The sequence below is a fragment of the Cryptomeria japonica genome, chromosome 10, assembly GCF_030272615.1.
Source record: "Cryptomeria japonica chromosome 10, Sugi_1.0, whole genome shotgun sequence".
Taxonomy (NCBI): Eukaryota; Viridiplantae; Streptophyta; class Pinopsida; order Cupressales; family Cupressaceae; genus Cryptomeria; species Cryptomeria japonica.
In genome coordinates this window covers 359,029,630-359,043,015 of record NC_081414.1, presented here as the reverse complement: position 1 = coordinate 359,043,015, position 13,386 = coordinate 359,029,630, and the positions used below count along the sequence as shown (strand labels likewise).

The 13,386-nt window shown below is 36.3% G+C and overlaps 1 protein-coding gene across 1 annotated transcript in view; it reads right to left on the bottom strand.

The window, feature by feature from the left end:
- LOC131042792 (protein CASP) overlaps window positions 1-12,477 on the bottom strand; it is a 113,965-nt gene extending 101,488 nt beyond the window's left edge. Inside the window, exon 1 of the mRNA XM_057976114.2 lies at window positions 12,130-12,477. Coding sequence (XP_057832097.1) covers window positions 12,130-12,238 — 109 coding nt within the window. The 5' untranslated portion in view covers window positions 12,239-12,477. The remainder of the gene's footprint in view (window positions 1-12,129) is intronic.
- Window positions 12,478-13,386: the final 909 nt, after the last annotated feature.

Sequence of the window (13,386 nt, the reverse complement as noted above, 5' to 3'; positions counted from 1 at the left end):
GTCCTTCAAATCCTAACTTGTACGTCAAAAGCATAGGCAATGCCATCATCCTTCTAGTAATTTATGTGGATGATATCATCATAACAAGTAATGAGGCATGTTTGATTGAGCAAATCAAATGAAATTTAAGCAGGGGTCTTGACATGACAGACTTAGGCCTCCTCCATTATTGCCTAGGTGTAGAGGTTTGGCAAACGAGTGGTGGTATTTTCATAACCCAATGTAAATATATCAGGAGTTTGCTAGACAAGTTCAAAATGACAAATTACAAGATCTCGTCTACACCTATGGAGAAAGAGCTGCAGCTTTTAGCCAAAACAGACTCAAAGGTAATCAATGAGTCAACATTCAAGCAAATAGTGGGCAGCCTTATCTATCTTAGAATCACTAGACCTAAATTGAGCAATGTTGCGAGTTACATTTCCAGATTCATGACAGCACCTAAAGCAAAGCATTGGGTTGCAGCGAAGAGGGTACTAAGATATGTGAAAATGGCACTCGACTTTGGCATCTTGTATAGAAAAAACAATCCTCAGCTGGTTGGGTTCACAAATTCACATTGGGCAAGAACTGTTGATGACAAGAAGTCCACTTCTAAGTATATTTTCAGTCTTGGTACAAGTGCAATCACATGGACCAATAAGAAGCAGCAAGCAGTAGCTCTTTCCTCAATAGAAGCAGAGTTTTCAGGAACAGCCAAAGCAGCATGTGAGGCAATATGGCTACATAGGATGCTTTCAAACATGCAAATGTCTCAAGCAAGGCCTTCACCCTTGTAGTGTAACAACCAAAGGATACTATAGCTGGCCAAGAATACAGCCTTCCACAAGCATACAAAACATGTTGAGCTTCACTGACATTTCATACGGCAACTTGTAGAAGATGGATCAATGATGTTGTAGCATGTTCCAATAGAGGACCAAATTGTAAACATTCTGAGTCCAGACAAATTTGTAAAATTTTGGGATAAGCTTAGTGCAGTTGACAAATTGACCGTTAAGGAAGGGTATTAAAATAATATTGTAATATTTAGTTCTAATGGTCAAATAAGTTGTCATGATAGGCTTTAGGAATATTATTTATTCTTTTAGTCGTCAATCTTATCCTTATCAAATAAATCATTTGTAACTCTTATTTAAGGAGACCTTCACTCCTTTGTTAATATTGAATATCTTGGTAATCATTTAGTGTCATTACTTAATAAGGTATCCATGTATAGCAATAATAAATAAATTGTCAAAACCATGGCATCAAGGAGTAATCATTGGGTTACCATGCTAGAAAGAAAATGGAAGGTCTAATATAAAGCACAAACCCTTGAAAATTCAATTCTCAATCTCTAATGGTATCAAATTTATAACAATGCATGAATCATGTTTATCATTGTTGAAGACGGTGGATTCTATCTTCAAGAGTATCAAATGACTACCTTCAGCACTCTATTAAGTGTGTAGGAGCAGTACACCGTAGATAATAGTGAGCAAGGATTAGAACTATGTAAAAACCTTATGGCCATTTCATTACTTAAGGAAAACTTAAGCCTTATCCAAATTCGTGACACACTTCAAGGTCCTATAAACTCAAAAAGAAGCAGTCTTAATATGCGTAAAGACCTTGTGATACAGCGCTAGACAAAGATAGCGTACAAGGAAGCCATCATGAGAGTGATAGTAAACTTCAACTGCTAGTGGTATCAAAAGAGAGATCATAGTGTTCTATGCAGGGTATCTTATGTATCACAATGTTCTATGAAGGGCCATGGATATGATAGTCATCAAGTTGTTATCTATGAAATGTCATTTGTAGCCTATTGAGACTACAATCTATAGAGCTCATAATTACAAATGATTGTCATGTCAAGTAAACCCAAGTCAAATAACCTATAGGAAGATAGTCAACTAATATGGACGGTGATGATGATATTTTTGATGACCCATATCATATTTGGTCAATGATGGCTGATTGTTGACACTTGACATTATTATTTTTAACTTTATACTTTAATATATATCATGAAATTTGAGTTTGACCAATATTTGAATATTAATATGGTAGCGTATTTTGCTATGTTATTTGACTATTGATATGGTGGTATATTTTGAACCTAATTGCTGCTGCAAATATGTATATATTTCTGTTTTTTTTTTATGTTTTTGTATCAACGAATCCACCCCTCAAAAACATTTTGACTAAACCCGTGAACCAAACCATTGAACCCAAACCCAAACTGGTAACTTAGGATAAAAAGGTTGCTTGCTACTGTAATGTCCCTAATTTGAAATATAATTTAATAATAATAAAATTAAAATACAAAAGAATACAAATAAATAATTTAATTAAAATTTAAAAGAATATAATTAAATATAATTAATTAAATTTAATTAAGTTGATGAATGGTCAAAAGACATGGAAGGAAAAGTTGTGACTCCTTCAACAATAAGACATAAAAGGGAGAAGAGAACCTCATTTGAGAGGGGGACAATTTGAAAATCAGAAGTGCAAATCTGATTTTGTTAGGTTTACTTTCAGATTAACAGTAAACTCAGAAAACAGATTTAGTAACTAGAATTAGATTATTTTCTGTTAGAGTTTTCAACTTAGTGAATGACAGAAAGCAAACAAAATAGATAAAAATGAGACAAAACAACATTACCCAGGGAAAACCTCCTAAGAGGAAAAACCCAGCAAGAAAAGATCCTCAGATCTGATTATGAATTATACACAATATTTTGATTACAACACTTATCTCTTTAAGAGGTCTGATATGACCACACTTAGGGCTGATGTAGATGGCTAATCATTATCAGGTCTGCACCTCAGATCTGCACTTTTGTTTTCATCAACCAGCAACCTGGTCTGCACTTTTGACACCTTATTCTTGACAGCAGTTCGCACCTTTTGACGGAGATAACTGACTAAATTCGCCCCTTTTTTTTACTGGAAATTCGCATTCAACTTCAGAGCTAATTCGCATTTGTGAAGGAAGATATGAGATGATTAATGAGGTCAAGTTGTTCTTTATTTGTATGTGGCAAGGGACCTATTTGAGGTCGGCTTGGACTAATTCTTTTTATTTATTTTTATCCCTTTTGTGAGATATATCCTTTGGGTTAAAGGGTCGGCCCTATTAGAGGGAACACGTTTCCCTGAGAGTGGCGTGTGAGAGGGGAGAGAAGGGCCCAGCCCTTGGCGGATTCCAATGTTTCCTTAAGGCAATTGGAATCCGCATCCTACCTAGTTACAATCAACACTCCCTCTTTACTAGGGAGGAAATAATTACATAATCAGAATATCATAATCTTCCATCTTGCACACAAGCAAAGAATGGATTACATAATCAGAATGTTGTAGTCTTCCATCTTGCACACAAGCATAGATTGGAATTACATAACATAATCTTCCATCTTGCACACAAGCATAGAATGGATCCACCTTACATTGCCCGCAGAGGGTGGAGAGGATCTTTTCCACCATCTTACATTGCCCGCAGAGGATGGTTACATTTGCTCTTCTCCCTAAGAAGAATACAATACCACCTTGCATTGCCCGCAGAGGGTGGTTGATACAACACAATGTATCACTGAGGTTGAGACTCCTTCTCAACCAATGTTTCATTTTCCACAACACCAAGTCTATCTTTGAAGTACACAAACTTTACTCTCGACACGGGCTTGGTAAGAATATCTGCAATCTAATCATCAGCACTGACATACTTCAGTTGAATGGTGCCTCTTTGCACCATATCTCGAATGAAGTGATAATGAGTCTCCACATGTTTTGACCTGTCATGAAACACCGGATTGACAGACATCTTTATACAACTCTGATTATCACAATGAATAACTGTAGGTTCCCAAGGTTGTCCAAACAACCCAGCAAGGAGCTTACGAAGCCACACCGCTTCTCTAGAAACAACACTTGCTGCAATGTACTCAGCTTCAGCTGTACTTAGTGCTACTGAGGACTGTTTTCTACAAGCCCAAGAGATCACTGTGGATCCTAAGCTGAAACAAATGCTAGAAGTGTTTTTCTTGTCCTTGACACTTCCTACCCAATCTGCATCTGAGTAACCTTCCAGGGTTATTGGAGTGTTAAGTGGATACTTCAACCCATAACCAACTATGCCTTGCAAGTATCTTAGGATGTGCTTGGCTGCAACAAGATGAACATGTTTAAGCATGCTCATGAACTGGCTGAGAGCATTCACTGCATAGCATATATCTGGTCTAGTGTTAACTAGATACATTAGGGATCCAATCAATTGTCTGTACTCAGATGGATCTGCAAAATCGGAGTTAACTGCAGAAACACTCAACTTCTTAAAGTTAGATTCCATAGGAGTAGACATCGGTTTACAATCCATCATTCTAAATCTTTTCAAAATATCAATAGAATACTTTCCTTGACTTAAGAAAATTTCGTTAGATCTTTGCCATACTTCTAGACCTAGAAAATAATGCATTAGACCTAAATCTTTCATTTCAAATTCTGAAGCTAATTATTTCTTACATCTAATGATAAGCTCATCTTTACCAGTAAGAAATAAATCATCCACATATAAAACCAAAATTAGCATTTCATCATTGGATATTTTGAAGTAAATGTTAAAATCAGCATCATTCTTACAAAATCTTAAACTTAACAAGTATTTATCAATTCTTTCATACCAAGCACGAGGGGCCTGTTTGAGGCCATATAGAGTTTTCTTCAATCTGCACACATGAGTATCCCTTTCATGAATCTCATAACCTCAAGTTGTTCAATATAGACTTCTTCCTAAATGACACCATTAAAGAAAGCAGTCTTAACATCCATTTGATATAGCTTCCAACCTCTAACTGCAGCAATAGCTATTATAGTTCTAATACAGGTATATCTAGCAACAGGAGCAAATGTTTCTTCATAATCTATACCTTCCTTTTGGGAAAAACCACGAGCTACAAATCTAGCTTTATATTTCTCAATACTACCATCAGCATTATGTTTAATTTTGAATAACCATTTTGAAGAAACAACAGACTTACCTTTAGGTCTAGGCACAATGTCCCAAAAATCATTCTTGATGATTGACTATGATTGACTCATTCTTCATCCATGGCTAACTTCCAGGCATGCTGATTCAGAGCTTCTTCAAAATTGCATGGCTCAGACTCAATGAGATTGTTCATTAATGCAATGTAGTTGGAGAATACTTAGGGTCTCTTGCTTTCTCTGAAGGTGCCACTGGGAGCTGCAAATCTTTCAACTTCTTGAATGGTGTTTCTCACCCAAAGCGGCCTCTTTTTGCTAACAACAATGTCACCAAGTACATCCGTAGGATCCATAGGCTCAGGTGAATCATTATGCTCTTCTTGAGGTGGAGGCTCAACAGACTCCCTCTGAATCTCAAGGTTAGTATTAATATTCATATCTTGATTATTATTAACCTCATCAACAACAAGTGAACCTTTTGATTTTTTAAAAGCAATATCTTCTTCAAATGTAACATCCCTACTTACCTCAACATACCTTTGACTTGGAATGTAGATCCTAAAGGCTTTGGAGGATTCACTGTATCCAACTAGCATCCCCTTCTTTCCGAAAGGCTCCAACTTAGTTCGTTTTTCTTTAGGCACATGAACATATACAAGACTTCCAAAAATTCTCAAGTGGTTGATGTCAGGTTTGGATCCTGTGAAGGCTTCTTCAGGAGTCATTTTCTTTAGAACACGGTGGGGACATCTATTCTGAATATATATTGTTGTTCTAGAAACCTCAGTCCAAAGAAAAGTCTGCAAGTCTTGATCATGGATCATAGCCTTTGCAGCCTCAACAATAGTCCTATTCTTTCTTTCAGCAACTACATTTTGCTGAAGATTGTAGGGAACACAGAACTCCCTCTTAATTCCTGACTCAACACAAAAGTCATAAAAACTGTCAGAGGTATACTCACCTCCATTGTCAGACCTTAAACATTTAATTCTTTTACCAGAAATGTTTTCAACCAATGCCTTAAATTCTTTAAATCTACTTAAGACTTCATCAGATTCTTTAGTCTTTAAGAAATAAATCCAAGTTTTCCTAGAGAAATCATCTATGAAGATTACATAGTAGAGAAATCCAGAAGCTACAGACATAGGTCCACATAAATCAGAATGAACAAGTTCTAATTTTTCTTTAGCTCTACTTTCACTTCTATGAAAAGAACTTTTAACATTTTTACCCATAGCACAACCTTTACAAGTATCATCATGAAATTGACTAAGTTTAGGCATACCTTTAACTATCCTTCCGAGGGAAGAAAGAGCTTGAAAGTGTAAGTGTCCAAGCCTTCGATGCCATAGCTCACAGGATTTAGGGGCCTCATTAATGAGGGCTTGAACAGGGTTAGTGGAGAGCTTATACAAACTATCATATCTATTTCCAACAACTCGAGCAAATTTAAAACTAGATTTCTTAGGCTAAGCAAGTACTTTACCCTCAGAAAATGCTACTTGATAACCTTTATCTTCTAGAGCAGAAATAGAAATTAAGTTTATTTTAATTCCAGGAACAAATAAGATATCACTAAGGTGAAATGAAATACCAGAATTTAAATTTAAAAAGGTAGTGCCAGAACCTCTTACCGAATATCAAGCATCATCACCAATTACCACATGTAAACTGGTATCCTTTTCTACTAGGTCTGAAAGATGCTCACGATAGCTTGTGATGTGTCTGGAAGCACCACTGTCAATCAGCCATGTGTTACTATCTGTGGGTATGGTGCTTGACAAGGCAGAAATGAATAAGAAGTCTTCCTTTTGTTTTGAGACCTCATTTAGATTGGCTTCCCTTTGCGAGGGTTCATTCTGACATTCTTTAGCATAGTGACCAAATTTGTCACATCTAAAACATCGAACGAGAGAGATCTCTTGGTTTCTTCCAAGAATTCTGAGAACTTGGTGGTCTAAATTCTCTATTCCTCTTAGGATTATTCTTTTTCCAATTACCACCTTTCTTGCATTGGGTTGCAAGCATATGTTGATCATCCACTTGAGGACTCTTGAGTTTTCTTCTTGTGGCAAGGTGAGATTCCTCATGAAGGCAATCGTTCCGAAGATGATCAAAGGTTGGGAATTCAGATCTCCCACTTATGGATTGAATGAAGGAATCCCATGAGTCTGGGAGACCATTCAATGAGATCATGACAATGTCCTTGTCTTCTATGTCATGACCTATTGTGCCTAGTTGATCCTTTAGTTCAGAGATCTTCATGAAGTAAGACATAACTGAATCTTCCTTTGCCATTTTAATGTGAAGTAATTGTTGCCTTAATGCAATTGCTCAACTGAGGTTATTGATCTCATAAATACCTTCTAGATGTTTGAATATCTCTCTGGCTGTAGTGAACTTGGAGATAGAGGTGACAAGGTGATCTCTGACTGAGTCAATGATGAGCTTTCTGGCTTTGAGGGCATTCCTTTTAAACTGCTTTAGTTCTTCTTGATCTGTGGGCACAGTCAGCTCTTTGTCTTGCACAAATTGAAGGAGATCATCTTCCTCAAGAGCAAGTAAAATGCAAACCTTCCAGGCAGCAAAGTTAAGTGCCCCTTTAAGCCTATCTTCAACTTTCAGTCCTGTCATTGTCCTGACAGAAAATGAAACAGCAACTGGAATAAAAGACTACTGAAATCTGAAAGTTAATATATATAACCTAGGGCTCTGATACCATGTTAGTTTTACTTTCAGATTAACAGTAAACTCAGAAAACAGATTTAGTAACTAGAATTAGATTATTTTTTGTTAGAGTTTTCAACTTAGTGAATGACAAAAAGCAAACAAAATAGATAAAAATGAGACAAGACAACATTACCCTAGGAAAACCTCCTAGGAGGAAAAACCCAACAAGAAAAGATCCTCAGATCTGATTATGATTTATACACAATATTCTGATCACAACACTTATCTCTTTAAGAGGTCTGATATGACCACACTTAGGGCTGATGTAGATGGCTAATCAGTATCAGGTTTGCACCTCAGATCTGCACTTTTGTTTTCATCAACCAGCAACCTGCTCTGCACTTTTGACACCTTATTCTTGACAGCAGTTCGCACCTTTCAATGGAGATATCCACACCTAATGTTTACACCTTGGCAGCAGATGTAGTTCGCATTCATGCACAGCAGATAACTGACTAAATTCGCCCCTTTTTTTTTTGTGGAAATTCGCATTCAACTTCAGAGCTAATTCGCATTTGTGAAGGAAGATATGAGATGATTAATGAGGTCAAGTTGTTCTTTATTTGTATGTGGCAAGGGACCTATTTGAGGTCGGCTTGGACTAGTTCTTTTTATTTATTTTTATCGCTTTTGTGAGATATATCCTTTGGGTTATAGGGTCGGCCCTATTAGAGGAAACACGTTTCCCTTAGAGTGGCGTGTGAGAGGGGAGAGAAGAGCCCAGCCCTTGGCGGATTCCAATGTTGCCTTAAGGCAATTGGAATCCGCATCCTACCTAGTTACAATCAACAGATTTAAATAAGAACTGCAGATCTGATTACGAAAGGTTGTGTCCCTTTCAAATGGCAGAAATAATGAAGAGTTGCACTCTTTCAAAGGGTGATAATGGTGAAAGGGTGTGTCTCTTGCCAAAGGGCATACATGATGAAGAGGTATGACCTCTCCCCCCACATTGAGAGATACAAAAGAAAGGAATCAAAAGGATCCAGGAGATCACCATCGATTAGATCAGATCAAATCAGATCTGAACTGTTTATAAGTCACAGGCAGTAACATCCTTGCTCTTGATGGTATGCATGAGGATGTACTTAATATGTATGCTGCCTAATAATGTTCTTATGCAGAATTTAATATTATTATTAATATAGACTGCAATATGTATGACAGTCATACTTAATTTTACATATATTCATAATACACGAGAAGTTAGCATACTTATAGTCTAAATCATGTTATTACTGTCAGTATTTAAGATGGGAATGAGATGTTTCCAAGAGGGGCAGTCTAAATCCAGACAATAGGGTGATTCCCAAGAGAGGGTGGGGATTAGCGTCCCGAGAACCTTGAGGGACAGGGTCCCAAGATAGGGTAAGGGCTTGGATCTGTAAACTTTGAGGGAACCTATTGTAATTGGTATCTAAGCGCTTGGGTAACATTCACATCCTCTTCTTCCTTAAAACTGAAGTAGTAACAAAGATTGACACTTGCATTAAGAATTATGGATGTATGATAGATGAGCAAGTTACTTATTGATAGATGAGCAAGTTACTTATTGATAAGTTTATGGAATGTCACTGATTTGATTCATATTAAGATAGAATTGTCTCCTAATCAATTTAGTTTAAGTCATAAGTACATTAGAATAGGTTAATTATGGTTAAAACAGGCCTAAACCTAGAAGGGGGGATTACAGCTACATAGAGCTAAATGGGTTAGGATTACAAAAGGATTTTGGAAGCTAAACTTTGGTGGTACCTCTCAAGGCAACCAAGGGCTGGCTAGAGCAGATGTTGTTCTTTACAATAGCCAAGGAGCATTTATTCATGGTGGTTACTTCTTTTTGAGTCCTTTAACTAATAATAAATTGGAATAAAGAGTGGAAATTAAAGTTATTGCTTTGGTGGTTTCCTAAAGTTGCCAAAGATTGATTGTGGAAGTTGATTCCTTGAGTGTTATATTGGGTTTGCATACACAATCCTACCGTAATAGGAAATTTAATAGTTTGGTTGAAGAAGCGATTGCCTTATGTGTCTCCTTTGAAGAGGTCTTTTTCACACTTGTCGCTATTTGTTAGAGGAGCCAATAAGATCGCAAATTTTTTAGCCAACCAAGGTATTGACCAATACCCTTTCACAGCTTTGATAAGTGATAGGGTCACATCATGGAACGGGTTAGCTATTTTTTTCTTTTGAAAATTTGGGCCCCTAGCTGCTCCCCCTTTCTCCTCGTATGGTAGTGAACTCATGGACTTTAAGGGGAGATTCTTTTGATGGAGCTTCCTTGGTCACCCCATCCTACCTACTCAAGTAAGGTATCATATTTCTTTCATGACAAGCATGATTTATTCCCTTGCTTCCCTCATACAGCTTTAAGTTTTTGGCCATGTATTCCTGTGTTTTCATGGTTACAAAGATGACCCCTCCCATGTGTGGAGCCTTCGGATGGTTATTTTCTCCATTGCTGATGCTTGGCATTAAGCATTGCTTGGCTGTTTGTGAAGGCTTCTCTTTTCAGTTATTGCTGCTTGGGCGTTTGCTGTGGTTTTTGGTTGGTGTTATGGCTCGTAGGGTTGTTGTTGTTGGGAGGGATCCATATTTTAAGGGATTTGTCTTCATTCAGTGTCTAAAATGCATTTGTATTGTTCATCTACGGGTGATATTCCTTTAATTAAATATCTTGGGTTCAGAGGAGGTTGAAGACACTAGGGTTGGAGGAGGTTGAAGACACTAATATTGCTCATTCACGGGCCTCTATTCTAGAAGAGTTTTGTTGCAGGTTGGAGGCTAAGGTTCCTCATCTGGTAGTTCATGCTTCGCTGTCTCAACTTTTGGTTCATTAGGACAGTGATACCACATTTGCAGAAGAAGAGGAGCATAGTGCTTCTACAGCTGCGTCTCTGGTGGCTGTGGTTGGAGATGAATTGTGTGCCTTGATTCAGGGGCTGAAGGAAGAGTCTCAGGGGTTTTCTGAATTAACAAATTTTCAACTAATACTAATTTGATGGTTTCACATTCAAATGTTCTTCCTGAAGTCAAAAATCTGAATGTGCCTCCAACTTTAGAAGGTTCTGTGAGTCGCAAGGCAGCTAAATGCAAGGAATTGATTCATGATATCCAATTTTCCAAGTTGAAGAATTGTGGTTTCCCAGGCTATTAGATTAAAGATGCATGGTCGATGATCATATAGGCTACCTTGCCCCTTCTTTTTTGGCCCGGGACATGTTTGGCTCTTTTATGTTGTTTGAGGTTTTGGTTTTAGTTTCATCATGTGTATGGCTACACAATCTTCTGTATGTGTGTGTGTGTGTGGTTTTATAATTTTCATATCTAGCGGTATATAAATTACGAAGTCTTGAAAATTTTCCATTTCCATATCTGATACATATCCGTTTCCATGCCACTCTACATCAGATGGATACCAAGAGTAGAAATAAGAAAGCTGCATTGTTCATCCTGAGAGAAATCTAGACACAGAAAAAACAGATTTTGTGATTTCCAATTTCTTACAATTTGGATTGTAGCATTGTTTTATTCCTTAAAATTTCAAGGTCGGTTAAATTAAAAATAAAAGAAGACAATAACTATTTTACAGTTTGCTCAACCCCAGCGAAAATGTAGTGAGGTTGTGATGCAATGATTATGGAGTACAATCAAGTGTGACCCACATTTGCAAATCTTGAGAACATGGCCCAAGTTGGAAAAAAAAAGCAGAATCAATTGTATGATTGGTCCATTTCCAGTCGGTGTGAGTAATTAATGTACAGAAAGCAATGCAGGCCAACCGAGGCAAAGAGATGTTTGGGTTTTCAACATCTAAGACACAGCCTATGGTAATATTTAGGTCCCTGTAATTTCTGTAGGAAAATGTAAGTAACGGAAGATGGTGGCCCTTACTGTCACTGTGGCTCTGAGCAGCATTGTTAGCACACTACTCTCTCTCCTATAAACAGAAAGCTTCATCATTTTTTCTTAGGATCTTCTCATATTGCATTCCAAATAAAATTGAACATTACAATTTTCTCCAGCACATATTGAGAAACTAGTAGTTCAATATAAAGCATTCAGAACCTAAAGATTTAAACTGGGACGGATTCTGTTCAATTATAATAAACCAAAAAAAAAATCTGAAAACCAAGTTCATAAGCTAATCTAACTATAGAGGCAATCAGAATTCAGCGTAGATAAACTCCATAATTCTCCCAAATCCAAATATAGAAACTAATTATTCGATATAAGCTTCCAAGCCCTTAAATTTCAAGTTAGCCTGGGTTTTGTGCTGGATTTACAATTCAAAGCAGATCTTCAAGCAATTCATCTTGAGTAAAGGAATGATTGAATGTGATTACAAAAAAAAATAAAAAATTCCTTGATCCCAAATTTCCCAAAATATAAAATTTAAGACCAAAGAAACTATTGCAAGACACCATACCTTTCCAGAAGCTCAAAACGACGGCAATGGGAGATGCTGAAGAATAAGATGAACCTCTGTTTTTAACTTTCTCTGCAAGCCCATCATTGGTCTCCTCGTGGGTTTCCATTTTCGCTCCACTGAATTCCGCTCCAGAAACTTTTTATTAATGCAGATCTCGCTCTATCATTTCTTTCTGTAAATAAAACGATGCAGACAGAGAATTTATAGCGATGGCTATATATATGTCCGGTTTTGTTTGTATAAATATTGTTCTGTCATCCAGATCTGAGATATATAAGTTGGAAGGATATCTTTGTCTGCTCGGTGAACGAAAAATTTAGCGTCTTCTTAATATTGTTGAATAAATCGTGATTCTTTCTTTCAATTACATATATTATTTATGTTTTTTTTATATTTAAATTGTTTTTATTTTATTTTATTTTATTCTATTTAAAGTAGCATTTGCTCCCAGGTGTTCAAGGGGAGGAAGATAGGCGAGCATGGAAATAAGTAAAATAGAAAATGGGTTAAAAAGGTATTTTATATATTAAAATAGAGTACATATTTCAATTTATGTTGATGGGATAAAATACTAGTATTTCTAGTTTGATGAGGTGAAAGGATGTGTGGATAGAAAATTCAATGGAATGGGAGTATTTTTTCATGTTCATATCTAATCATTATTACTTGTCTTTAATTTGTCATAAGTTTAAGTATTTTTTATATTTAAAAAATAAGTACATACAATTACAAAGTAGTTACATTTCTATTAAGATAAGAGCATAGTTAAATTATTACAAAATATCATTCAATATAATTTTACAATGAAATACCAAGTCATATCAATATACACAAGCATTACTCACTTATAAAACTTGAAACAATTATACCTACATCTAGAAAATATGAAAATGTCCATTAGTATTTTGACGAGTCATTTCAAGCCACAAATGTTTAGATTAACATCATACTTTTGACTAGTAACATGATAGAACACAAAGCTAACTAAAAAAAATAGTTAGATAAGCTTTTTAAAAATCAACCTTTACATGAACCCTTCAATTGCTCTATTGAACTTGGCACATAAAGATCAAATACCATTGGAAAAGGATTTGGCATTTAAACTAAGTCACCTCACCACACAAAGTTCTATATACATCTTGAATTTTTCGTTGAACTAAAATCCAACCTAAAAGTTCCTAAATATCATAAGAAGAAATATAACTATCTCAACAACTTAGAGATCACTAATGCACTATAAACTAGATCTACTTC